This window comes from Mus caroli, unplaced genomic scaffold (genome assembly GCF_978045245.1).
Source record: "Mus caroli unplaced genomic scaffold, Mus_caroli_1 scaffold_11, whole genome shotgun sequence".
In the NCBI taxonomy this organism is placed as follows: Eukaryota; Metazoa; Chordata; class Mammalia; order Rodentia; family Muridae; genus Mus; species Mus caroli.
Window position 1 is genome coordinate 58,114,335 of NW_028227266.1, and position 27,725 is coordinate 58,142,059.

At 45.3% G+C, this 27,725-nt stretch overlaps 2 protein-coding genes across 5 annotated transcripts in view; one reads left to right on the top strand and one right to left on the bottom strand.

The window, feature by feature from the left end:
• Positions 1-19,538, bottom strand: Tmem202 (transmembrane protein 202). 4 transcript variants are annotated; one of them, XM_021172860.2, is made up of 5 exons: positions 6,333-6,419; positions 5,684-5,930; positions 1,434-1,583; positions 964-1,095; positions 1-601 (listed from the first exon to the last, which is right to left on the bottom strand). In XM_021172860.2, the coding sequence occupies exons 1-5, from the start codon at positions 6,408-6,410 to the stop codon at positions 381-383; spliced, it is 828 nt and encodes a 275-aa protein (XP_021028519.1). In that variant the 5' UTR covers positions 6,411-6,419; the 3' UTR covers positions 1-380. The 4 variants fall into 4 exon arrangements, with proteins under 4 accessions (XP_021028519.1, XP_085700803.1, XP_029337858.1 ...); XM_085844677.1 differs by lacking the exons at positions 5,684-5,930; positions 6,333-6,419 and adding an exon at positions 19,460-19,538; XM_029481998.1 differs by lacking the exon at positions 964-1,095.
• Hexa (hexosaminidase subunit alpha) overlaps positions 19,503-27,725 on the top strand; it is a 24,790-nt gene continuing 16,567 nt past the window's right edge. The window contains exon 1 of the mRNA XM_021171746.3: positions 19,503-19,768. Coding sequence (XP_021027405.1) covers positions 19,516-19,768 — 253 coding nt within the window. The 5' untranslated portion in view covers positions 19,503-19,515. The remainder of the gene's footprint in view (positions 19,769-27,725) is intronic.

Consider the following 27,725-nt stretch of genomic DNA (forward strand, 5'->3'; position numbering starts at 1 on the left):
ATTCTCACTACCTTCTCTTTTATTTTCAAGACGTATTTATGTGTGCACGCTCGCACTCCAGAAGAGAATGCCGATGTCCCATCTCCTCATCTCCACCTAGTCTTTGAGGAGGCTTGTTATGTGGGTGCTGGGATTCCAACTCTGAACGCCATGACTGTGCTGCCAGCACTGCTAACTGCTGAGCCATTTCTCCAGCCCTCCATCCTTTTCTCTATAATTGTCTTACATATTTTGGATGTGGTGCACACAAAAGACATTTTGTTAGGTTTCATGCTATTACAGACATGATATCAGAAGGTTTCATCGAAGTTCACAATCTCTTCTCTCTGACCTCACCCTCTCTATTTTTAAGACAGCAAATTTAGCCTTCTGTCATCCTATCACAGTCTTGTGGTAGCTAGTTTTCCCTTTCTCACATTCTGTAGTTTTTCCTGTCTCCCACTTAGAAACTGCATCTCAGAACGTGACCTTTCAGCTGTAGCAGACAGTGTTTTTGGCACTGGCCCAATGCCCAGCCTGGACTTCTGCCATGGATCCGCGCTGACACCCTCATCAGGAGGATGGAATTGGAAAGTTATGAAGTTGAGAAAAGAGATGATCCCTAGAAGAGGGGAAAAATGAGATGTGATTTAACAGACAGACAGTTTCTTAACTCTTAAAACTCGCATTCATCCTTTTAAGGTCTGGTTAGAGTAACGCTTCACTCTGCTGGATTCCAATGATCATGCTATTGTTTTCTGTGTACCCTTAAACAAATTATTTAACCTATCCATACCTCATTTTTGGAAAGAACAAGTTACTAATTCTAGGCTTTTGATTACCAAATCTATGCTTTCCCACCACACCACACTGCCTCCCCACATACAAATGTGCCGTGTCTCTATTTCTTCTCCATTCTACCTCCTGTTACAGAAATGACTTCCTGTTCCATCCTCCTAAGCCCAGCACCGGGGGTTGACTCACCAACACAGATATATAAGACCTCACTGCACCAACTAAGATAGTAGGTCCACAGGAACTCATACTCCATGGCATTCTTTGTGTACAATTCAACCTGCGCCAGAAACAGGTTGAGGCAGAGGAGCAAGCTGACAGCTGGGACCAAAAGCAAAGATGTCACAACCTATCAGCATCTTCTGTTAGCCTTGGCTGCCACCCCCAGCTCCTCTTCCATTTATAGGTATCACACCCATGGCAGAGATCAAAAGGTTTACAACTTGGGGATTAGCCAAGTTGAGAGAAAGAAGGGGTCCTCTACTTGGTATAAGACAATTAAGCTCCATGTTCCATGCAATGGGATAGGACAAGGAGATGGCCACGCGATGTGATGTGGAAGAACATTGAAGGATAGGAAAGACTTGGGAAACCCCCAGAGACACTCAGTTTCCTTGACTATTTTACCCTGGTACACTGACTCCCTTGCTAGTCCATACCTGAGCAGAAGCTGAGCATGGACACCTTCAGATCCAACTCAGCGGACATCATTCTTTCTGCAGGGCGGCAAGAGCTTAAGAGCAAGCCAAGGCCGATAAGCATGAAGAGGATGGAGAGGAGGAACAAGGCTCTGGAGTACTGGAGGTAATCTGCAGGGAGAAGAGGAAAGGCCTCATCAGCCCAGTCACTGACATCCTTGAGGAGCGCTGGAGAGCTCGGCTTAGTGTCACACAGCTGTCATCCCAGCACTCAGGATGTGGCAACAGGAGAACTCGGGAGGTCTGGAACAGCCTGGGCTACATAGTGAGTTCCAGGCTAGCCTGGGCTACTTGAGACCTTGTCTCAAACAAACAAACAATCAAACAGATAACTAATTAAAGCCAGATAAAATCTCAGAGAAGGAAGAATGACAAAAGAAGGTGAAATGGAGTTTGCTGTGTAGTACCGTGGGCACTAGTAAGGTCCTCTTTACTAAGTTTTCATTATCACGTAAAACACCCTTTACCCACTTCTGAAACAGGGTTGCACTATGTCCAAGCTGGCCTTGAGCTGCTAACCTTTCTAGGTCTGTGCTAGACTTACAGGCACACTATCATACTTGGCTACATGGATTTTCTTTACTGTGAAGGCAAAGCCATTTTTGGTAAATTAAGGATAATACATGAATATTTCAGTTATGTCAATTAGTTTATACAAGGGTTGATTGCCATCACAAACCAGTTTAAGACCTTTTTTCCAATTCTAGTTCTAAAAGCAATCTAAATTCAATCTAAATATTGTAATGAACACTAAGTATGAGACAATATAGATATATATAATATATATAATTATATATAAAAATATGAGACAAGAAGACAGACAGCCACATTCTCCATGATTAGAAGTGAGCATCGTTAGTATTTTTTTTTTTCGAGACAGGGTTTCTCTGTATAGCCCTGGCTGTCCAGGAATTCACTTTGTAGACCAGGCTGGCCTCGAACTCAGAAATCCGCCTGCCTCTGCCTCTGGAGTGCTGGGATTAAAGGCATGCACCACCACGTCTGGCTCATTGTTAGCATTTTATTTCATTTTTCTACTTTATTTTATTTTGTTGTTGTTGTTTGACACATATCTCATTTAGCCCAAGCTAGGCTCAAATTTGCAAAGTAACTGAAGACCTTGGACTCTTGATCCTTCTGTCTCTAGCTTTTAAGTGCGGAGTTACAAGTGTGCATCACCATGCCTGGCAGTTTTTTATTTTTTTGAGAAAGGATGTTATTCTAACTTATTATCTACTGAATTTGGGCCCAACTTAGACAACAGAGTAAGAAAGGCTAGCCTAACTTAGCCTCCCAAGTGCTGGGACTGCTTGTGGCACATGCCTTTAGTCCCAACACTTGGGAAGACAGAGGCAGGCAGATCTCTGTGAGTTCAAAGTCAGCCTAGTCTACAGGACACCAAGGGCTACATAGTGAAACCCTGCCTTAAAACAAACAAACAAAGATTATTTCCATTTTGTCCAGCTGAGGTTGTACACACAGGTAATCCTAGCACTTAAGATATAGATTTGGGCCGGGCGTGGTGGCGCACGCCTTTAATCCCAGCACTCGGGAGGCAGAGGCAGGAGGATTTCTGAGTTCGAGGCCAGCCTGGTCTACAGAGTGAGTTCCAGGACAGCCAAGGCTACACAGAGAAACCCTGTCTCGAAAAAACCAAAAAAAAAAAAAAAAAAAGATATAGATTTGGGAAGGAGCAGAAGTTCCACATTGTCCTCAACTGCATAGTCAGCTGGAGGCCATAGAAGGCTACTTGAGACCCTATTTGAAGAAGAAAGAAGAAAGAAGAAGAAGAAGAAGGAGGAGGAGGAGGAGGAGGAATAGGAGGAGGAGGAAGAGGAGGAGGAGGAAGCTGCTGCTGCTGCCAAACAAAACAAAGCAACCAAAATACCAAAGGATTCTGTCTAAGAACTGCCTCATGAGGCTGGAGACAATGCTGAGCTGTTAAGAGCATGCACTGCTCTAGCAGAGACCAGAGTGTGGTTCCCAGCATCCACACACAGCTGATAACCATCTAGAGAACCAGTTCCAGGGGATTAGGCATCCTCTTCTGTATTTGCTGGCACTTCCACTCATGGGTACCAAACATACTTAATTAAAAAGCTAAGGTTTGTTTTTTTTTAAAAAAGATCTGCCATATAAATTTCATTTTGTTCTCTATAGCCTGCTCCTTATTCATTTCCGTTGATAGAAATCATAAGCCTAACCATGGAGGCTTATGTTAGAGGGAGTTAGAGGGAGGCCTCAAGGCAATTTAAAATTTTTCACATTAAAAAGAAAATAACTTAAAGATTTATTTATTTATTATTTATACAATATTTTGTCTGCATGTATGCCTACACACCAGAAGAGGGTACCAGATCTCATTTACAGATGGTTGTGAGCCAGGACCTCTGGAAGAGAAGGCAGTACTCTTAACCGCTGAGCTATCTCTCCACCCAAGAAAATAACTTAAAAGTAGTTTCTAGGGGTTGGAGAGATGGCTCAGCGGTTAAGAGCAGCGACTGCTCTTCCAAAAGTCCTGAGTTCAAATCCCAGTAACTACATGGTGGCTCACAACCATCCGTAATGAGATCTGACGCCCTCTTCTGTAGTGTCTGAAGACAGCTACAATGTACTTACATATAATAAATAAATCTTTTTTAAAAAGTAGTTTCTTTTCTAAAGACTGTGTCACTGTAAATGAACAGTCCATGTAACCTCTAAGACTGAGCTGTAGGCTTCCTACAGCCAGGTATATTTTGCAGTACTTACCTCTTGATACACAAGCGCTCTATCCTTCCCTATAGCTGCCTGACCAAAAAAGCTAAGGGGACCCAAAAAGGGAACTTGGCCTAAGCTGGATCTATTTTATTATTTGGCTTGGAAATGTCGATTTCCTCTTGCTTGTGTGAAATGATGGGCCATAAGGTTAAGCCTGCTGTTGGCACCAACACACTAATAAACAGGAAAACCTGGGCTGTGGAGATAAAAGCAAACATAAACAATGGTGAGTGTCAGCTGGACACTGGAGAGCCTGAGAGACTGGACGGACGACTGGTTGTCTTTGTCTGAGAGCCCAGTCCTGAGTCAGTCCCTTCACACCCACTGCACTTCCTGCCCTTGGCACTTTGTGACAGTCTCTCTTATCCTTTTAAAAGTTCACCCTTAAGATAAGGTTCTAGTACTGGGGGCCGGGGGAGGGGGGAGACAGCAAGATGGCTCAGTGGGTAAAAGCACTTGATGCCAAGCCTGACAACCTGGGTTAGATTCCCTGGGGCTCACAGGGAAGGGGAAAAAAAACTCCAGAAAGACATACATAAATGTAAATAAATAAATTACACACACACACATTCTCTCTCTCTCTCTCTCTCTCTCTCTCTCACACACACACACACACACACACACACATACTCTCTCTCTCTCTCTCTCTCTCTCACACACACACACACACACACACACACACATACTCTCTCTCTCTCTCTCTCTCTCACACACACACACACACACACACACACACACACGAGATGGGGTTTGAAACAGGTTTGGCTATGTAACCCAGGGTAGTCTCAAACTCACTCTCTTCTTCCCTTAGCCTACCAAGGAATAAGATTACAGGCATGTGCTACCATGCTTAACATATGTTTTTCCCCCTAAGACAAGATCACATGATTTAAAAAAAAATAGATTTTTGTATCGCCCAGGCTTTCTCAAACTTACTTCTGATCCTCCTGTCTCTGCCTTCTGAATGCTAGGGTTATAGAGGTGCCATCACAGCTGGTTATGCTTTGCATAAACCTTGTGAATGGTAGGCAAACACACTGCCTACTTAACCACATCCCTGCCCTCTACGTTTTGTATATGTGTTTAGGAGCTCTGGTACAAAAGGGCCTGCCTGCATATGTCAATGAAAAGCTTTCATCTAGAAAGAGGAGCGGTCCAGATAAAAAGGCTACTCAAATATCAATCATGTGGGTCACCTGTATCCAAACCTGTCCCAAGATAGTATCTTATAAATGTCAAAAGAATTGTACCTAAAGAATAGTAGCAGCTTTTATTCATATGGGACAGGAATCAACCCAGGATAGGAAAGAGGACATATACAGGATACCAATAAAAAAGGGCAGTCATATTTACAACTCGTCTCAGATCCAAAAAAATCTTAAAGTAAGAAAGTCAGGCCTGCAATAAAGTAAGAAAATGGGGCCTGTGACATTGATTTTTGTGGCACTCACAGGGTGGCTTGGGTGTGTGGCTCCAGCACAGCTCATGGTAGCATAAGGTCCAGAGTCCTGCTTTGAGTTCAAGGCCATTGTTGTTCACCAGGAACTGCACCAAGTTCAGTGGGGATGTGCAGGCCAGTAGCAAGACACTAAAGCCAGAGAGGCTACCACAGAACATCCGGATGTAGGTGCAAGCCTCATTCACATACTGCTGTCGCTTCTGGGTCGATATGGATTGTTGGTTGGTAGGAAGGGTAGGCTACAAGGATGAGAGAAATGTTGCCAAAGAAGCTAACCCCAGATCCCTGGGGTCTCCTATCTCTCTCTACTCCGATATCCCCAGATGGGTTTGATCTGTAGACCTCTTACCTCTTTTTAAAAGTCAAAATTTCAGGGCTGAAGAGATATGACTCAGAGGTTAAGGGCACTGGCTGCTCTTCCAGAGGTCCTGAGTTCAATTCCCAGCAACCACATGGTGGTTCATTACCATCTATAACAAAATCTGGTGCCCTCTTCTGGTGTGCAAGCATGCATGTAGAATATTGTATACTAAGTAATAAAGTCTTTATAAAAAAAAGTCAAAATTTCGTAGGTATTCTTTTCTAACTTTCTGCTCAAGTCAAGCCCCCTTCCTCTCCTCTGGATTACATTGTCTCCTTACCCGTTGGTATCTCAGGTCCCCCTTTATTTTGACGACCTCAGGACTGTAAAAGGTCATGGTTTGTTCCTTTCTCTCCATCTTGGCAGCCAGTTCAGCTTTCTAACTGCCACGGAATTTTGTCTCAACATCGCCTCACACATGCCAGAAGAATCCTGGGGATAGAGCCTGTTTCTCTTTCATCATTTTCAGTCTTAGAACACAAGGAAGAAATTACGAGAGAGAGAGAGAGAGAGAGAGAGAGAGAGAGAGAGAGAGAACAGACAGGGAGAGACAGAGAGACAGACAAGAGAGAGACAGACAGAGACAGAGAGAGCTAGGGTGTGTGTGTGTGTGTGTGTGTGTGTGTGTGTGTGTGTGTGTGTGTGTGTGTGTGTCTAGACAGGTTTCTCTGTATAGCCTTCTGTCTTTACATGTGTTCTGGGACTCTAACTTGGGTCACCCGGCTTGTACAAAGTGGCTTTACCTGCTTAGCTCTGTCTTTGTCCTCTCATTCCCTCCTTTCAATATCTTCTGTTCATGGAAGAGCACTCTGCCACAGACACACTGCTGACAGGGCCCACTCTAATGCCGATAGCCATTGCCCTGGACACTAAAATCTGATATGCTGAAAGTGACAACTCTTCCAGATGCAGAGATGGTGCTAGGCTCTACATGAAATCGAGGAGTTTCCCTGACTCACATCAGCACAGCCGATGCCCTAGCGACACTGGTCGCCTTACACTACTGTCTGCCTCTGAGCCTTGCCCCTCACCTCCTTCTTAGGAGGTGCTGTACGTCAGAGGTGCAGTGCGGGTGGCATTCTGTTCCTCAGCTACATCACCAGCTTTGCTCACATAGAAACACTGGTTCCTAAGTCCACTGAATCCACATGCCTGAGTATAAGTTTCTGCCAGCACACCCTCTTCCCAGGTCCCATGACCTGTTGAAGCTTGTTCTGTATTTCAGCCGGTGCGAACCACTAGTTCTACATGCTAGTATATGCCCATGCTTCAGCCTGCAAACTTCTCTTGTGCGTGTGATGTATTTGTATGGGACATGCATCCACATATGTGTACCTGTGTGTGCAGATACATAGCTTGACAACAGTTGTCCTCCTTGATCATACTGCACCTTATTTTTTTTTTTTTGAAACAGGGTCTCCATTAAATCCATGCCAATATGGCTGGCCTGGCCAGCAAGGCCCAGGGAGACTTGCTTCTCCATGCCCCAGCATTGGAACTACAAATGCATACCACTGCTCTAGGCTTTGTATAGTGTGTGACAAGTACTTTTTCCTTTTTTCTCTTTTCTTTTTTTTTTTTAAGATTTATTTATTTAATGTATGTGGATACACTGTCACACTTCAGACACACCAGAAGAGGGCATTGGATCCCATTACAGATAGCTGTGAGCCACCATGTGGTTGCTGGGATTTGAACTCAGGACCTCTGGAAGAGCAGTCAATGCTCTTAACCACTGAGCCTTCTCTCCAGCCCAAGCACTTCTTTTTTCAAAGGTTTTATTTTATTTTTGTGATATAGATGTGTATCTGAATATGTGCATGTCAGTGCAGCTGTCTCCAGAGTCCAGAAGAGAGGAACAGATCTGTGAGCTGCCTGATATGAATGCTGGGAGTCACACTTGGGTCCTCGGGTAGAGCAGTCAGAAGTGCTTCTTTTCTAACTGAGCCATCTCCCCAGCTCCTCGGGTGTAACACAGGCTGACTTCAAACTCATGATCCCCCTGAATCTGCCTCTTCCACATTTTCCTGCTAGCAGGAACCAGCAAAGCCAGCCAAACTTCCTTTCTGCCAAAGTACTATTTAACTTTTCCGGCACCAGTTCCAAGTGTGGAGGCAGAATATTTAGTGACAAATGAGACTGGGTGACCAACAGATTTCTAGACAACTCACTGAGGTTGGTACAGAGGGAAGAGAGGTACCACTACCAGAAATAGAGAAGGGTATACAAGCTATATTTTAAAGGGTTTCCCAGGTCATCAACCTGGAGGACATTTGCGGTGAAGACATGTACCAAGACAGGAAGCCACAAAGGGCTTGAGGCTCTTAGGACACTATCAATTGGATTCTACCAGGTATGGAATAAAGGTTGCCAGTATGTGTGATGGCTCACGCCTGTAATTTCAGCACTGAGAAGTCACAGGGAGGGTGATCACTCATGAATTTGAAGCTAGTCTGGGCTACAGAGTAAGTTCTAGGCTAGCCTGGACTACAGAGAAAATTCTGGGCCAACCTGACTACAGAGTGAGATGCTGCCTAAAAATAAAAACAAAACAAACAAACAAACAACCCCACAACCACCACCACCAACAACAAAACACCATATATTGTGCACCACAACTAGATGGTTGTGGTGAGTCTATTGCTGAAGACATGTCACACTCTGGTTCTAGGACATAGAACACTGAGAAATTAAGCAAGACCTGACCTCTAAACTTCTGTCCTGCTGCCAGCTTCCACAGAGCCAGCAGGTACTATACAGACCGCTAGGGGAGAAAAGAATGTCAACAGTCTTCCCCAGCCCTGGGTCCTTACTTGGTGTTACATGGTCATCCTTGCAGCCTCTCTGATGTCTTTGCAAGCTTGCTCAAATGCAGCCTTGGCACAAGCCACATCATGACAGATAAAATACTAATATTGGTGGAAAACTGTGTTACCCTGGGATCCCTGGGATTCCTTCACTAGGGGCATTAAACAAGCACACCACCAAACAGATGACATTGATGTAATGTGGGATGCTAGACCATTTGTGAACAGTGACTAATGTCTTGAATAAAACAATCTACTCATTAAAGGAACAGATTGGCACCACCCGATGCTCAGGCCTACCCTGAGCACTTACCCCAAAGAGTAGGCCTCTGACTAGCTAGGAACGTGCTGAGCTCTGTGGTGGGTATAACAGAACACGCATGTGAATCTGGTGGCTATGTATGCTGTCATTTAGTATACAGTGAGACCATTGTCATTGTTTTGAAAAGCAGTCTTGGGCTGGAGAGATAGCTCAGTGATTAAGAGCACTGACTGCTCTTCTGAAGGTCAGACTCCTGAAATTTGAACCAATAACTGTCTACTGAGTCATGTTGAACCAAACTGTTTTCCTGCCTCCTGCTCATCACTGCTGGCCGTAAAGATCGCAGAGGCCCTTGGAGAAGGACATCGTGTATTGTATTTAAAACACAAAGAATTTTCTCATTCCTGGGTCATGCTTACATTGTCATCAGAAAATGGGAAGTTTCATATTCTTCACCCTCTGTCTCCATGCTTAGAGCTCTAAGTTCTGCCTAAGCCAGTTTGCTCCTTTGCTGGCTTAACAAGCCTTACTCTTTCCACTGGCCTACTGACACTGTCTGGATAATACAGACTCAAGGAAGATGGAAGATTTTAATTCCTTTCTGTGCAGTTTCTTTTTTCTTTTCTTTTCTTTTTTTGTTTGTTTGTTTATTTGTTTGTTTGTTTGTTTGAGACAGGGTTTCTCTGTATAGCCCTGGCTGTCCTGGAACTCACTTTATAGACCAGGCTGGCCTCGAACTCAGAAATCTGCCTGCCTCTACCTCCCAAGTGCTGGGATTAAAGGCATGTGCCACCACTGCCCTGTGAGAAACCCCATCTTGAAAAAAACCAAACCAAACCAAAACAAAACAATAAACAAACAAACAAACAAACAAAACCCAAGTTGTTTCATTTCTTCTGAATTTCTTAGGTTGCTGAAAGTTGACAAATTCAAGTCCATAACATTCCTTTTTGAATAGGGCAGTGGAATAAAATACAGACATGGGTGTAATGCACTGCGTTCAAGCTCGAGGAAACCAGATGATCTTAAGCATCTCTGAGGGAGAATCCAAGGGGATCAGACAGACTCCCTGTCATGGGCCTACATATGCCCATTCCCATTCCAGCCCTGTCACTCTCTGGATATATTTCACCTTAAAAATTTATAAATAATTTCACTTAAAAATGTGTTTGACTCAGGCATGGTGATAGACACCTGTAATCTTAGCTTTCGGGATGTTGAAGGAGGAAGACCAGCATGATCTGGTTACATAACAACTTCCTGTCGAAAAACCATGACAGAAGAAAAATGTATGGGGTTGCACTGTGCTACACGCATTAAGGGACACATTTACTAATTGACCAAGCCAGCTCAGTCAGTCAACAGGGTCTCCAGGGAGTGAGGGAACAAAAAAAAAATTAAACAAAAGTACAGCATGACCCCACCCAGTGCCAAAGCTGAGAAGTCAGCTTTTTTTTTTTCCCAGTCAGCTTTTATATCATTCTAGGTTCACACAGTGAACATAGTCAGTCCTAAGGCATAAACAAAGCAATCAAGGAGCAAACAAGGCAATAACCAAAGTAAACAAACAAGGCAATCAGCAAAGTTCCAGGTCACTGTGCCTAAGGGTTTATTGGAACAACTAAGATACAAGGAATACAAAACACTCCTTGGCTGTATTTACCTTGAGCCTACTTCTTTGTCTAGCCCAATGCCAAGTTCCTGCCAAATTCCTAAAAGCAGCCCCTAAAGCTCTCCACAATTAATCTTATAACCTTTGAATATCCAACTATGCATCCCGAAGGTGCTAGGTCCTGCAAGTGTCACTAGATGTAAGAGCCTAAGGTGGCTCTTGAGGACTAGTACTTCATGCTTCTGTCCCCAGTTCCTTCCCCTCACATGACAGGCACAGACTAGATTTTTCTAAGATCACATCTAGCTCTTAATATTTAAGAATCTCAAATATTTCCCTTAAGTTACTAATATTTTTAAGTATGTATTTATGTGTATGTGAGTGTGCCTGTCCTATTATATGTGCACCACATTTAGGCAGGTGTCTAAGAGGCCAGAAGAGGGTGTCAGATGCCCTGGAACTGGAGCTGGAGGTAGTTGTGAGCCCCCTGATGTGGGTGATGGGAACTAAACCCAAGGCATCCTCCAAGTACTCTTCTTACCTGCTGAGCTGTCCTTCAGCCTCGTTGATACTGCTTTCTGGGTGAGAAGAGATCTTCTGTTCCCTTAGTTCACCCACTTATACAATAGGGGATTAAATAAAGTTTTCAAACATACAAACTGTGTTGATTTAAAGTGAGAAGAGTGGTGCTTCTCCCTGAGTCTTTGTGAAGACAACACTAAGTTCTGACCAGTGGCTCTATCTCTGCCAGGTTCCTAAAAAACCTGCTAAGGGCGGGGACAGCCAGAGCCTCTGTCCTCACCTCTAAAGAACAAAGCGTACTGTGGAGCTGTGCATCACTGCCCTGGAGCCATTTTGACCTAAACGCTCTGCCATCTCTTTCCAAATCTCTTCCTCAAGGAAGGATGCATAAAAGAGCTCCTTCGCGCGCGTGCGTGTGTGTGTGTGTGTGTGTGTGTGTGTGTGTGTGTGTGTGCGCGTGTGCGTGTGTGTGTGTGTGTGTGTCCCACATAAGGGAAAAGTGTAAGAGAGAACTATAACACAGAATATTTTTAAGTGAGGTGAGGTGAAGTAGGGACACGGCTCTGTGGGTGCAGTGCATGCTGTGTAAGGGATCCCCACGACCGAGAGTGCAAAGCTTGATCTAGCCACTCACACCCATAACCTCAGCACTGGGAAGCAAGGACAAGTGGCTCCCCTGAGCTCATCTCAAGAAACAAAGCAAAGAGCAGCTGAGGAAAAACGCAGTGTCTGGACTCTACACACACGTGCAGGTATGCACACATGCAAAAGTCCACATAGCATGCATGCTTCATACACAGAGAAAACTGTGCCGGACAAAGAAAGAAATCCACAAAAAACACTGAGATGGAAGGAGATGCTGGTCAGCTAGCTGCTCAGCACTCGCCTAGCATGCAGAGGCCAGAGGTTTGCTTCCCAGCACTGACAACAAGACGGCATTTCACTTAAAAAAAAAAGGTTATTTTCTATATTTATTTTTATTTTATGTACATTGGTGTTTTTACCTGTGTGAGGGTGTTGGGTTCCCCGGAACCGTGGTACAGTAGGTGTTGCAATTGAACCTAGGTCCTTGGGAAGAACTGACACTGCTTCTCACACACACACACACACACACACACACACACACACACACACACACACACACACCAAAAGAGATCAGTGAAATGTGCTATTTGGAAATTGTATTTTCTGCTTTGTGTATGTGTGCACGTGCCTCTCCATCCACCATATGAGTCCCAGGGACCGAACTCAGGTTTCAGCCTCAGCACTCAGTACCTTTGCCCACGGAGCTACCTCACCAGCTCTGGAACCTGCCACAGTAATGTGTCACTAGTTTTCTAAAGCCAAATACTAGGGAACGGCCACAGGACAGAAGGTCTCAGAATATCTATGCTGTAGATTTCTAGAAGCTGGGCTCTTAGTCAAAAGGGAGGAGATAGGAGAATCGAGGCACTGGAGAATGAGAGGAAGGTAAGGAGCGAAGAAGTGGGGCTTCCAGGGCCAGCTAGAAAATCCCAGTGAGCAGCAAGGCCAGGGTTGACTGCTTTCCTACATTCCATCCTTGGGTTTTGTTTCAATGCTGCCACACCTTCTCTTGGGGAAGAAGGGAGGGGTGGTTCCTGTGGGTGCCTGCACCTGTGGGTACAGGAAAAGCAGGCAGTGTTTTCCTCATAGCAGCAGGAGCAGTTCCCAAAACAAAAGAACAAAAACCTCAAAGGGCTAAATCTGAAAAGCCTCCTGGTGTGGTGCAGGCCTGTAATTCGGCACTAGGAATCCTGAGGCAGGAGGATTTTACATTTCAGGCCAGCTTTGGCTGTGTAGTAAAGTAAGATCTATTTAGAAAGGAAGAAACAGAGGGAGAGAAGAGGGAGGGAGGAAGGGAGGGAGGGAGAAGGGGCCAAAGAAATGGCTAACGGGTTAAGAGGGCTGGCTACTCTTCCAGAAGATCTGATTTGACTCCCGGCACCCTAGAGTGGTTGCTGTGCCTTAGAACTGAGTGTAACTCCAGTTCCAGGGTACCCAACACCCTCTTCTGGTCTCCAAGGGCACCTTTATTCATGTGGCACACACATATACACATAAGTAAAACAATTACTATTTAAAAGGACAGAAAGAGATAAGAAAGAAGACAAAATGTAGGGATGGAAAGACGGCTCAGAGCTTAAGAGTACTGACTGCTCTTCAACTCCCAGCAACCACACGGTGGCTCACAGCCATCTGTAATCGGATCTGATGCCCTCTTCTGGTGTGTCTGAAGAGAGCAGTGGTGTACTCATACATAACATACATACTCTTTAAAAAAAGAAAAGAAGAAGACAAAAATAAATGAAATTAAAATGTGTAGGTGGCACATATTTACATGTTAAAAAATAAAAACTATCTGAAAGGCTCTATGAGGAGAGCCCCCCCCCCCCCCGCCATACTTAGCCTGTCAGTACTCACCCCTCCAGAAGCAGTCAGCATTCACAGTTACATCCGCTTGTTTCCAGAGACTGCATAGACAGAGCACTAGACAGGCCTCCTCCTAGACAGGTTTTCCCTCCTTGGAGTAGCATTTTCCTTTGTGAAGTCTGCTCTGAGTTTGTGCTGTCCTACTGCTGCTGCTAGAGCGCCTTGGTCAGTGCCAGCCCTGCCAGATGTCCACTTGATGCATCCTCAGAACGAGGCTGAGGACATCACCCCGGGTCATCTGATGGCATTGTCGGGTTTCCAAGGCTGCTCTTGACTCACTTATTTTTAATTTTTCTTAGAGATGGGGAGCACTTACAGATGTAGGACCCCGAATATGGGGACCCCCACTCTAGTCCAGGGACAGGAAGCACCCACGAACACAAGAATCCTCTCTTGTTGCAAGACGCACGAGGCTTTATTGGCAGAGCTCTGGGCCGACACGTACCTCACACGGGAGGCAGGGGAGTCGACCCTGGGGCTCGGAAGCTAGGGGTTTTTTAAGAAGCAAAGGGTTAGGAGTACAAGGAATTTTGACAAAGGCACGGGATTGGTTCATTAACAGAAAGATTACAGGTCAGCTAAAAGGGGCATCAGAACTTTGTTCCGGTGGGCTTGGGGCTTATCTTTGTTCACATAATCAACCAGTTGATGTATGACTTTACCCGGCGCCAAGGGGTAATAGACAGAGGGGAGGTTCCGGTCAGATGGTGTTGACTTTAGACAAGAGGACCCTGCCTGTCCTCGGATTGAGGGGAGATTCCTGCCAGATGGTGTTAACTTAGATAATTTAGCCCCATTTGTCCTTGAATACCTTTTCATCTTTACAGCCAAGATGCTCTTAGGAATGCCTTAACAACAGCCCTACCCTGGCATGCCTGGGGGCTGTTCTGCTTTGTTCTCAGTCCCAGGACAACTCACAAGTTACAATATTTCATCTTCCTTCACAGCCATGTTACAGTAGTGCTCACCTTTAACCCAAACACCGGGGAGACAGAGGCAGGTGGAGCTCTATGAGTTCAAGGCCAACCCAGTGACTTTCAGTCCAGCTAGAGCTTCATAGAGAGACTGTGCCGCAAAGCAAACAAACACTAAAACCACAAAACAAAACAAAAATTAAACAAAAACAAAAATGGAGTTTTCTACTTACTTTTGATTCCATGGTTGGAATTTCATAGTATCTCATGATCCAAGAGCCATCTTACATCTGAGATACTTTCAATCAAGTGCAGATTAAGAATGTAGACTGCAGGCTGGTGAGATGGCTCAGCAGGTAAGAGCACCTGACTGCTCTTCCAAAGGTCCTGAGTTCAAATCCCAGAAACCACATGGTGGCTCACGACCATCCGTAATGAGATCTGACTCCCTCTTCTGGTGTGTCTGAAGACAGCTACAGTGTACTTACATATAATAAATAAATCTTAAAAAAAGAAGAAGAAGAAGAAGAAGAAGAAGAAGAAGAAGAAGAAGAAGAAGAAGAAGAAGAAGAAGAAGAAGAATATAGACTGCTGCCAGGCAGTGGTGGTACACGTCTTTAATCCCAGCGCTTGGGAGGCAGATGCAGGCGGATTTCTGAGTTTGAGGCCAGCCTGGTCTACAGAGTGAGTTCCAGAACATCCAGGGCTACACAGAGAATCCCTGTCTCAAAAAAAAAAAAAAAAAATCAAAGGAAAAAAAAAAGAATATAGACTGCTGGGGCACATCGTGGCTTTAACAAAATAGAACTTTAGGGCCTGAAGACACTATATATACATTATCATACAGAAGAGGAAACTAGGACTTTTGTTATGAGTGTGTGAAGTCAGAGGTGTCAGAGCTCCTTGGAGCTGGAGTTACAGAGGGTTTTGAGACACCAAATATGGGTGCTAGGAATCAAACCTGGGTCCTCTGCAAGAGCACTAAGCAGTCTTAATCACCTAGCCATCTCTTCATCCCTGGGCTTTTCAGAAACCTGCTGTGTGAGTTCATAGGAAGAACTCGGAATAGCACAGGTCTGCTCTCCTAGCTCCATTATCCCTAACTCTGTAATTGGTCAGTCACACAATCCGGATTTTGCTAGTGGAACTTTTCTTTGTTAAGTGCGCCTAATCAACTTCTAACTAAGCCAAAATTTTAATCAGTGGAAAGGTGCAGTCAGGTAGAAAGTATATAAATAGAGATGTTTATCCACTTGATATTTAAACAGAACGTCTAAACCAGGCCATGACAGTACCACACAATCACAGTGGCCACTACTAGCAGAACCATAAAATCAAATAAGGTTATGTAAGCCAGCCCTGCTGAGTCATAGCACTGACCACATAAGGGCTGCCATCTGGCAGCAGGGGTAGCCAAGGGCTGTTTAGTCAGGGTGATGGCTCTGCAGTTTCAGCTGTGCTGCCATTAAAACACAAGTGTTATTTCAGGACCAACTGGCTGAGATCAGTCTTGGAAACTTCTTCCGATGACAGTCATTAACAGAAGTTGAGATAATTCTTCTTTAAATACATCCCCACACACTGATAAATCATTTTCTCTTTTGAGGATCTGCCTGAACAACCAAGGACGAATAACCAGTAACTCAAAGAATCCAGCTAAGCCTCTCTGCCCAGAAAAATAATGTTTTCAAACATGGGAAATGAAGCTCTCTTCGTGTGCCTCAGCATGGTCTCTGTACAGCCTGAGGAGGCCTAGTCCTTTCAAATCTTCAGAATCCAGTTTCTGTGGCAAACTCCCAAGATGAATATTACAGGTCTGCCCACGAGGTGCATCTTTGTTCTATTGTTATGAAGAGACACCATGACCTTAGCAACACTTATAAAGGAAAATATTTGTAAGATGGGGACTTGCTTACAGTTTCAAAGGTTTAATTCATTATCATTATGGCAGGGAGCATGATGGCAGGGAGCATGGTGGCACACTTGGTGCTAAAGCAGTAACTGAGACCTACATCCTGATCCTTGGGCATCAGGCAGAGAGGAGAGAGAGGAGGAAGGGAGAGAGAGGGGAGAGAAGAGGAGAGGAGGGTGAGGGAAGAGGTGGGGGAGGGAGAGAAGAGAGATTGGACCTGTCAGTCATGAGTTTTTGAAACCTCAAAGCCCACCCCCAATGGCACACTTCCTCCAGCAAGGCCACACCTTCAAAGTCTTGTAATCCTTTGACACAGATCCACTCTCTAGCGACCAAGCAGTCAAACATATGAGCCTATTGGGGCCGTTCCCATTCATATCGCCATACCCACCCACAACGTAGGTAGCACCTCTCACTGGCTTGGGGTTCTAGACTGAACAGAGGAGAAAGCCAGCTGGGCGTCAGCACACACTGCCTTCACCTTCCTGATGCTGGACTCAGTGTGACTAGCTACCTCAGCCACCTCTCGCTCCTTGCTGCATGCTTTCCCCTGTATGATGGACAATACCTCAAACTGTCGGCCAAAACAAACCCTTACTTCCTAAGTTGCTGCTGCTGTTGTTGTTGTTAGTTTTTTGTGTGTTAGTCTGTTAGTTTGAGACAGGGTTTTCAGTGTCGTCTTGATTGTCCTGATGCTCACTCTGCAGACCAGGTTGGCCTCAAAGTCAAGAGATCTGCCTGCTTCTGCTTGCTTCCTGAGTGCTGGGTTTAAAGGTGTGGGCCACCACAGCCTGGTTTATCACAACAGCAAGACAGGAAAGACACATATCTAGTATAGAGTGAGTGACTCAGTAATTTTCTACTTAGTTCACGATCCAGCCTCATCCTTCCTCGTGCACGATTTCTGTTTTTCTAGCCAGATACAGCAGTTCATTAGTGCCTCCCATACTCTTCCACAGATCTCCACTTTGGTTCGCCCATATTAGTCATCCAACATCCACTCATGAAATGTCTGCTCTGTGCCAGGCTCTTCTGGGACCTTGGATCCTTGAGTGAGCACGTCATTGTTTCTCCTTGACCGTTGCCTCCCTCCACAGGCTGGCCTCTTCTCTACACACTGAGTCAGGCTGGGCTTGCAAAATCTAACACAAGTGCTTCCTTCATGCACGCACTGGACAAACACAGCTGAACACTTCCTGCCTGCAGAGTCCTGGCTTAGGCAGTAAGGCTACAATGGTCTCATTCACCATGTGGTCTGATGGGGACATGGATAAGCAAAGGGACCAAAAATGAACCTTGTAAAAGCAATGGAGACAAACCCATGCCTCACACCGCCCTTATCCTCACAGCATACATGCAAGATGACTAGGCTTCCTTGGAGGGTATCAGCCAGGGTGCTAGCCTTCCTGAGCCTTATCACCCCAAGAATGGATTGAGTCTCCAGTTCATCATCTATTCTATAATCAAAGTGTACTTGTTGAAATTCTCTAGTACTAGGGTCTCCGCAACCACCACGGCTGGTAGAGCAGTGATCTGTGGGAATCAAGAAGGTAGTTCAGTTCAACATGACTAAGGGGGAAGGACACACAACTTTGTCAACTGGCTCACACACAAGCAACACGTATGCCCACATGTTAGCACACCACATGTACTTCCACACACTTAACATGCTGCCCCAAACACAGAGTCCAGAGGCTGGGGGTTTGCTTAGGTTGTAGCACAGACAATAGAGCATTTGTCTTCCTATCATGCATGAGCCCTGTTTTCAGACCCCATGACTGTGTTTCAGGTGTACTAGGCATAATATACCTGTAAACCGAGCACTCAGGAGATGGAAGCTAGAGAGTCTGAAGTTCAAGGTCATCCTCAGCTGCACAGCAACCAGCCTGGGCTTCATGAGACGCCTAAAGCTTTGTTTTGTTTTAAAAAGATGACTGCAAGCCTTAGGACTTGCTTCCTGGTTTTGGAAATTGCCATGTTCTGGGATACCAAGTCTAGCACAATTAATGACCGAGGAGACAGCTCTCTCTCTTTTCTTCCACTGTTCCTCCTGCTCACTTCAGGGTTGAGGATTGAACCTGCGTTCTCATGCGTGCTAATAAAGTTATCTATCACGGAGCTACACCTCTAGCTAAGAGAACTCTTCATAAATTCTTCTCAGTTATAGAAGTAAACATGGCTTCTGCACTTACAACAGCAGTCTTTCTACCTTGACCTGCTGAACACTCGGGTTACAGGCTTTTTTTTTTTTTTTTTTTAAAGATTTATTTATTTATTATATGTAAGTACACTGTAGCTGTCTTCAGACACACCAGAAGAGGGTGTCAGATCTCGTTACAGATGGTTGTGAGCCACCATGTGGTTGCTGGGATTTGAACTCTGGACCTTCGGAAGAGCAGTCGGGTGCTCTTACCCACTGAGCCATCTCAACAGCCCTAGGTTACAGGCTTTTGCCAACACACCGGGTACTGGCACTCACTAGATAGCCCACACTGGCCATAGACTTACAGGAATCCTCCTGCCTTTCCCTCACTAATTCTGGTATCATAACCAGGAATCACCACAAACAATTTTTTCAACACTTTGGGACGTCTTTCAATTGCTCCTTGTTGAGACCCCTGGAGCTGATTACTTAGACTGCTCAAGTGCGCTTTCACACAGTTAACACTGCAAATTGGATTCTCATTTTCCTTTTTCCGGTATTGTCCGCGCTAGTCCTCCACGCCCTGGGGCGGTGCCTGTCCCTCCCAGCCCATCCCTTAGGATTGGGATAAGGAGACTTGGCCAGGGCGGGGATCGATCCTTCACCGCCCACGGGGTCGAGAGCAGCAGAATCGTTCGCCTGCCGATCACAGAGATCGAGCCCGCCCTGCCTCCCGCTCGCTCACGTGACCCGACCCTCCGATTGTCACGCGGGCGCCGCTCACCTGACCGGGGTCTCACGTGGGCTCAGCCTGCTGGAAGGGGAGCTGGCCGGTGGGCCATGGCCGGCTGCAGGCTCTGGGTTTCGCTGCTGCTGGCGGCGGCGTTGGCTTGCTTGGCCACGGCACTGTGGCCCTGGCCCCAGTACATCCAAACCTACCACCGGCGCTACACCCTGTACCCCAACAACTTCCAATTCCGGTACCATGCCAGTTCGGCCGCGCAGGCGGGCTGCGTCGTCCTCGACGAGGCCTTTCGACGCTACCGTAACCTGCTCTTCGGTTCCGGCTCTTGGCCCCGACCCAGCTTCTCAAGTGAGTCACTGCCCGGTTCTTCCCTCCGAAGGAGCCGCCTTCCGTGCGTGGGTCAGCCCCGGCCCGGCTCCCAGACACCCTCCCGTTGGCCTCTGCACAACCCAGTCCAGTCACCTCCCACGCGTTTCTCCCCTTGCCTTCTCTACCCAGCTAGCCCCTATCCTGATCACCCCTTCATTAATGTGACTTCTTGGGGTCTCAGTTTATCCCGAATCCTCCTTTTGAGAGCTGCATTTAGGTTTTCTTTCTTTCTTTCTTTCTTTCTTTCTTTCTTTCTTTCTTTCTTTCTTAAGAAATGCCTACTGTAGGACCACAGTTCAATCAGGCTGTTAGAATATTGACAATATGTTGGCAATAGACATTTAAAATGATCCTTTATAGAACATGCTCAAGTGGCATAGGGTCCCTGTGAGGCAGTGACCAGGGCTGCAGAGCTGAGCCCAGCATGTGTCTGGCACATAGCTTGGTTAGTAAAAGTGTGAGAGGAATCAGAACACAAGGCAGAGAGCTTCCGGAGACATAGGCAGATGATTCCAAATCATCTGTTGAAAGTGAAGACCCCCTCATCCCGGAAGGCATCTCCATCCTCCTTACTGTTTCCTAAGATCATCAAAAGAGAAGATGATCTGCAGGTTTGGAGGAAGCTGGAGGAGCAGGGATCTTATAGTCTCAACCCAGACTCCTTCTGTCACAGAGTTGGAAATGGAAAATGCATCTTGGAAATAGAGGAGAGACACAGCTAAGGTCAGGCAGCTGGGCTGGGAAGGATTAACGATCAGACCTCTATTCTCTCAGTTGGTAAAGTGCAATGCAATGAGGCCCTGGGTTTGAATACCCTGCTGCATCTCATAAGAGCTGTCACGATGGCACACAGACTCGGGGGTGGGGGGGGGGTGGACAGGAAGATCAAGAGTCCACGGTCATCTTTGGCCACATACTGAATTTGAGGCCACCTTGGGCTGTCAGAGACCCCATCTCAAAACAAGGGAAAAGAACTTCTCCACTCTTAATGACCAGGTAGTTATTCTTGTAGAAGACTGGGTTGCCTTTGATTTTATTGCTTTCAAAGAGGAAGAGAGTTTTCATGATGACATTTATAAGAGTATGTGGAGAATGGAGTGTTACATAATGAGAAATAATGATAAAAATACCTTTAGAGTGGAGGTAGGTATTAGGAACAACTGTATTTAGATGAGGGCCAAAAGTATACATTTATCTCTTATTTGATTCTGAACTCTCAGGGCCTTGGGTTAGTTTTGTCCATAGTCTTCAACAGGCTGGGCAGTTTTTCTTATTACTTAGATCATAATATGCCTTCACGATAATTCTGGTTAATTCTAAGCCTGAGCAGCTGAACTGCTGTGGTGTGTGTATGACTTGTTTGTATATGATATGTGAAATCTCTGAGTCTTGTTTCTTTGAGCTACACTTGCTCTCCCTGCCTTTTGGATATTGTGCTTGAAGTCTGTGTGCACTGAGGGATCTGAACTCTGAAACACAATGCATTCATCACTCATCCTAGGACCTCATAGGAGCCCAGTTTCCAGACTCCTGCTACTTCCTTGTTTGTGTTTTGTTTTGTTTTCTATTTGTTTTTTTTTTTTTTTTCTGTCTTCCTACACTTGGAGCCTTTCTGGGGGCGGTGATAAAACAAAACAAAACAAAAAAAGCTGTAAATGTCTTTGCACTCTTTGAAGGAGGGGATAATAGTGGGGGAGACTTGGTGATGTTTACAATAAAATATAGTTGAAGCTGCCAGTCAGTGGTAGATTACTTAGTGTGCACAAATTTCTGGGTCTGACCACCAACAAAATAGTGAAGGAGAAAAAAATGTAGGGGGCAAGGGAGGAAGAGAGAGAGAGATGACCCTGGCATGGCTTCCTTTCACTTCCTTATTCTCTTATTTCGTTTCCTACAGCAGTAAAGCAGGGCGGGCGTTGGTGGTGTTGACCGTTGGATTGGTTTTGTTCCCTTTACAACAGGAATTGTAAGCTTCCTAAGTACAAGGGCTCATGCTTGGGTATGTTGTAGCTTTTTTGATTGTTAAAGTCATGGGTTTTGATTTCCTTCGCCCCTCAAGAAAATGTTTACCAAAAGCAGGCATTGCAGCACATGCCTTAATCCTAGTAACTCAGAGGCAAGTGGATGTCTGTGTGTTCTAGGCCAGCCTCATTTATATAGTGAGGTCCCAGGCAGGCAGCCAGGATACTTAGTGAGACCTTGCCAGTAAGTACATACACACACACACACACACACACACACACACACACACACACACACACATGTTTGACCAATCTGATTAAGGAGATTTTCCCCTCTATTGTAGAGCTATTAACAATCCGAGAAGCTCAGGAGAATCAGATATGTAGGCATGAAAGGTGTATGCACATGTACAAAATATTTTGTGGCTTGCTTCTATGTCCTAAAAGTTATGGTCTTGCCAGGCAGTGAGGGTGCACACCTTTAATCCCAGCACTTGGGAGGCAGAGGCAGAGGCAGGCGGATTTCTGAGTTTAAGGCCAGCCTGGTCTACAGAGTGAGTTCTGGGACAGCCAGGGCTACACAGAGAAACCCTGTCTCAAAAAATGAAAAAAAAAAAAAAAAAAGTACATGGTCTTAAGAGAAACAGATTAAATTTTCTTCTCTGTTCCTTGCTGTAGCAAATACCACCATGCCCAGGAGGTATTCTCTCTGTGTTTTTACCTCTGTCTTAAGTTGTGACTTTAAGTTTTCCTGGCTAATAGTGGTATGACCACTGGTCAGGCAAGAGCGTGGCTGGAATTCCTTTTTTGGACTAGTCTGCTCAAGAGCAGGAAGTGGGGGTGTTCAGCAGCTCAGCAGTCAGTAAGCAGCCCATTACTTTTGCAAAACTTGGGGCAGAAATGGGGGAGCCTGCTGATCAGGTGCACAGTGCTACCATCACCTCTCCCTACTGTTCACTTTTGATGTTACAGTACAGGAGCCAAGAGCACACGTGCATGGCTGTGTTCCGTTGCCTGAGCCTGCAAGCCTAGATTGGTCAAATTAGGAGTTTGAGTCCATGTCCCTTTGAGTGTTGGAGCTGTCAGGCTGTTTGCCATGTGTGTCAACACACAAAGTGGAAGAAGCCCTTGAAATTGGTTGTTACATTCTAAGGCACCCACTCCCAGGACTCCTCTGGGTAAGTGCCACATAATAGGGTTTGCTGTGGCAAAACTGACTTTGGAACGGGCAAGGAAATGAGTGTGTACTGAGTGGCAGGCACTTAAGATCTGGCATGTTTTGTCAGCCTGCTCTGTGGGTAAGTGTTATACCTGTCTGCAGAACTGAGACTTGAAGGCAGAATGACTGTTATTACACAGCTTCGGGCTCTGGTAGGGGGTTCCATCTAGATCTGTCTGTCTATCAAGATTTCCTCTGTTCATGGCCACAGTGCTCATGAAGATTTTTGTCAGGACAATTAGTCATTTGGAAGACTATTAGCCTCGGGGAAAATTAAGCTCTGATCATATCTTAGTGTTAGTGACTTCAAATAGAAACGTCTAACATCTGACTTCTTTTCATTACCATTCAGTCAGTGAGTGTTATTTCTCTGCTGCATTTATCACTTCCCAAAAGTATTTCTAGCCTCCCTCTTTGCTTCCATCTTTACTACAATCAGTGCTTATTAATCAACTATAATTAGTTAATAGTGATAAGTTCAAAGACTGTATTAATCAAACTGCTCTCATCCCTGAGTAATTTACAGTTACCGTCTGGGGATGTAGCTGAGATAGGAGAGTGTTTGCTGAGCATGCACAAAGCCCTGGGCTTGTGTGCACACAGTGGGTGTGTGGCACACATAATCCCACTACTCAGTAAGTGAAGGCAGCAGGATCTCAAGTTCAAGGTGTTCCTCAGCTACATAGTAAATTTGAGGCCAGCTGTGTGAAAAAAATTACAGTCCCTGAAAATGAGGATAAACACATACAATAAAGTGTAATTTTTTTTTCTGTGATATTTGATGAATGCAGAAGAGGAGGACATGACCCAAGTGTAAGGATGTGGGGAAGGTGCATATGGAAAAGCTTCCCTTAGACGTTGGAGAACATTTTGTGGTAAAGGCCCCTGGGAAAGAAGCCTTTTAAGCCTCATTCAAGACATTCAAGGTCATTGTAGTTGATTTGCACAGATCTCAGGTGGGACAGCAAGTTCTGAAAAGAGTCATTAAGTCACCTAGTGAGCACTAGTAAGCAGGAGCATTGGGAAGGCAAGCAAGTATATTACACAGGTAGCATTCAGCCAAGTTGGCGGTCTGGGGCCATCTGTGGTAATGATGCTTAGAAGCAGGGATGGCAGTTTTTGTGGTGGTTAGTAATGACAGTAGCTGGACTGGTTGGTGGCTGCAGGGACATAGGCTCTCTGGACTGCCCAGGCAGGGGTTTCAGACATGATGTGCTTGGAAGTCTACAGTTAGGAAGGGTGGGGGTGGGGCACTGAGGATGACTCCCATAGTTGCCACTTAGCAGTGTGAGCAATTTGTTCTCATGGGCCACTGCCAATGCACAAAGATAGAGGAGGAAAAGGGAAAGTGCTAAGGAGTGGAAAGAGAAAGGATTGACCAAGAGACCTATGAGCCTGATTGATTGTAAGTCTGATTGTGGGTGTGTCTAGTACACAGAATCGTCGCAGGCAGCCAGTTGCACGGTTAGCTTGGGAGATGAGTTTCCAGAGACAGGAAGGTTCAGCAGGACCCTTAAGTCCCAGTTGCTCCCAATGGCTGGAAGCTCTTGAAGGAGGAGGAGAAGATTACTGATATTACTGGGGAAGTACTAAGCCAGAATGTGGGTTCTTCCTCTGAGTGTCCAGATCATCTGACAGCCACAAGACTCCAGGGCACAAGGTATAAATACCAAAGTGCCTAGGAAATGACAGGGTGCTGTGGTAGGAGAGACTCAAGATTCCACAGCTAGATGGCCTGAGTCACAGAAGACAAGCATGGGTCAGCTGGGGAAATGGTCAGAAGCAGCACCAAGTCTTCAACTCCAGCCTGAGAGATGCCGCCTCCTCTCAGAGCTACATGTAGGGGAAGTAGCATTCTTCTGGAAAGAACAGGGCTACAGTTAAGGAGGAAGTGAAAAGAGCTGGTGGTATCAGGCGTTAAGTAGCCATGAAAGGATGTGCAAAGGTGGCTGATGTGTGGTGCGGGTGGGTCATGGAGAGGAGCACCTTATAGGAAGGGAGTGTAGCATGAAAGGGCCAGAGGGGCTTATATAATTTTTTGACCATGAAATTGCCAGGGAGATAGACCAGCAAGACCTAATGTGGGATCTTAATGTGTGCTCAAGAGTATATATATGGCGACTTAGCATATTGCTAAAGACTGTTTTTCCAGTCCAGAGTGAAGAGATGATCCATCAATAAATATATAAGGATAACTAGTTGTCCATTGGAAAAAGTAAACGCTACCTGTTGTCATATATAAATTCCAGATAGAATAAATATTCAAAGACCAAAATCTAAGATAAAAGCATTAAAGGGAATTTGCAATTCTAAGCCTTTCTAAGCAATAGGGGGGAAAAAAAAAACAAAGAAAAAAACTATTATATTTGCTATATGAAAACTAAAAGAAATTGTAAAATTAGCCAGGCGATGGTGGCACATGCCTTTAATCCTAGCACTTGGGAGGCAGAGGCAGGCGGAATTTTTGAGTTCAAGGCCAGCCTGGTCTACAAAGTGAGTTCCAGGACAGCCAGGGCTACACAGAGAAACCCTGTCTCGAAAAACTAAAAAAAAAAAACAAAAAACAAAAAAGAAATTGTAAAATTAAAGATCAAGAGGACATGTGACTTGTATTTGTAGTCCCACATGTAGGAGGCTGAGACAGGAAAATTACCCAAGTCTGAAGCCAGTCTAGGATAACATGAGATACCTTGTTTGAAAACATAAGCCCCTGAAAAACAACATAAAAAGAAAAAGTGGACAAAATAGGCCAAATATTTGCATCTTAAAAAGATAAGGCTAATTCCTTGGGATTCCATCGGTGGTAGAAAGAGCACTAGACTCAAATAAAGCAGGCAAGGCTGAAAATCTAAACAGAGCTTCATAAAGCAAGCAAAGAAAATTAACTAGGACTGGAGAGATGGCTCAGAGGTTAAAAGCACCGATGCTCTTCCAGAGGTCCTGAGTTCAATTCCCACCAACCACATGGTGGCTCACAACCATCTGTAATGGGATCCAATGGCATCTTCTGGTGTGTCTGAAGACAGCGACAGTGTACTCACATACGTGAAGTAAATAAATACATCTTTAAAAGAAAGAAAGAAAGGTAGGAAGGAAGGAAGGAATAAATAAAGAAAGACAGACAGACAGAAAGAAAGAAAAGAAAAGCAACTAGCCAGGCATGGTGGTACACTGAAAAATTACTAAATGGCATACAAAGAATATGGCTAGTGATTGGACAATGCTTAGAATTAGTTGTTAATGTGGAAATGCTTTTGTTTGAATGGCCATTGTTTTTAAAGATTTATTTAATGTATATGAGTACACTGTTGCTGTTCTCAGGCACACCAGAAGAGTTTGTTGGCTAAAGTTCTCTCCTGGGATCAAGAATTTGGGGGAGATGTTCTTTTTCTGGTCATGATGGCATTGAAAGGGACAGGTCAGATTTTTAATGCATGCAGAAAAATGGAAAATCTGATTTTTACCACAAATGCTGGGCTGCAGGAAAGTGCTCCTGAGCATTGGTTTCTTCAGAGGGTGGGCGTGCACCTCTGGAGTATTAGTCCCGTCTGGAAGGTGAAGTTTCTTGGGTCAGCCTGGTTGAGATCAGCATCAAGGAAGTTCCTGGCTCAGGGCAGTTGGCTTCTGAGACAGCTGTTGGATAGGAGGCTGGAGAGATGGCTCCCTGCTCTTGCAGCCACCCCAGGTTCAGTTCCCAGCATCTCCATGGTGGCTATTCACAGTCTGGGACTCCACTTCTAGGGAACCTAACACCCTCTTCTAATGTCCATGTGTACCAAGCATGCACATGACACACAGACATACATGCAAGCAAAATGCTCACGTACCTAAAAATAAATCTAAAAGCAAAAGTTGTATGGCGTGGCCCTGCCCACCCTCGTCACACCTGCATATGTTCCATGTTGCAGAAGGCCTCTCTGCAAACACAGGCCATACTTCCAGATCATACACAGGAGTCTTTTCTGATGCTAAGCCTTCTTACCTCTCTAGAGGCGGTTGTGCTGTGTCTGCCTTAGCTCACCACAGGGCTTAGTAATCGCATGTCTCTCCCACTACACTGTGAGCTCCTCAAGGCAGGGACCAGGGCAGGCTGTTCCTTTAACTGCCCCAGCACTCAGACCAGTTGGTGACCACACTGAGTGCTCCATGTGTCTTAGTGGGAGGCCAGAGTGTGATGAGTGGACAGGAGGGTGAGGGAGAACAGTGCTCATGGAACAGACCATGTCAGTTTAGAATGCCAGAGCCTACAGGGCGGGGTAGGCAGTAAGGAGTGGGGAGGTGTCCTCAAGGGGCCAAACCAAATACTGCTTTATAACACAGCCCTGTTCATTTTCTCTGCATTGCCAGGGTTTTGTATCCAGTGCCTGACAGATGGGGGTGCTTTGACTTGGGAAAGAGCGAGCTGGGTGAAGAGAGATGGTTTTGTATTAAGGTGAAGGTTTGTAGTATCCAGGTGACCTACATGTAGCAAATTTTCCCTTGCCGAGATGTGGAAGGGCCTAAAAGCTTTTGATTTACACCCCCAAGTCCTTCAGAGAGTGTCTGAAAAGGTGCTTTGTATAAGCCTGGGTCTGTTCTTAGCAACCTTTCCCTAGCCTTAGGACTTCAGAAATACTAGATTTGGGTGTGTAAAAGACTCTCTAGGTTTACTGTTTACCATTTATGGTTGACTATCGTGTAGCACAGTCACTATGCATTCATAGCATTAAATGTGCATATTTTAATTCTAGCATCATTCATTTTTTCAGCAAACACT

What these genes read in the sequence shown, in the direction of transcription:
- Tmem202 (XM_021172860.2), bottom strand. Translation starts at nt 6,410, where the DNA reads ATGGAGAGAAAGGAACAAACCATGACCTTTTACAGTCCTGAGGTCGTC. An exon ending in GGGACCTGAGATACCAACGG is followed by an intron (nt 5,931 to 6,332) that starts GTAAGGAGACAA and finishes TCATCCTTGTAG; the next exon opens with CCTACCCTTCCTACCAACCA. An exon ending in CATGCTCAGCTTCTGCTCAG is followed by an intron (nt 1,096 to 1,433) that starts GTATGGACTAGC and finishes TTTTGGTCCCAG; the next exon opens with CTGTCAGCTTGCTCCTCTGC.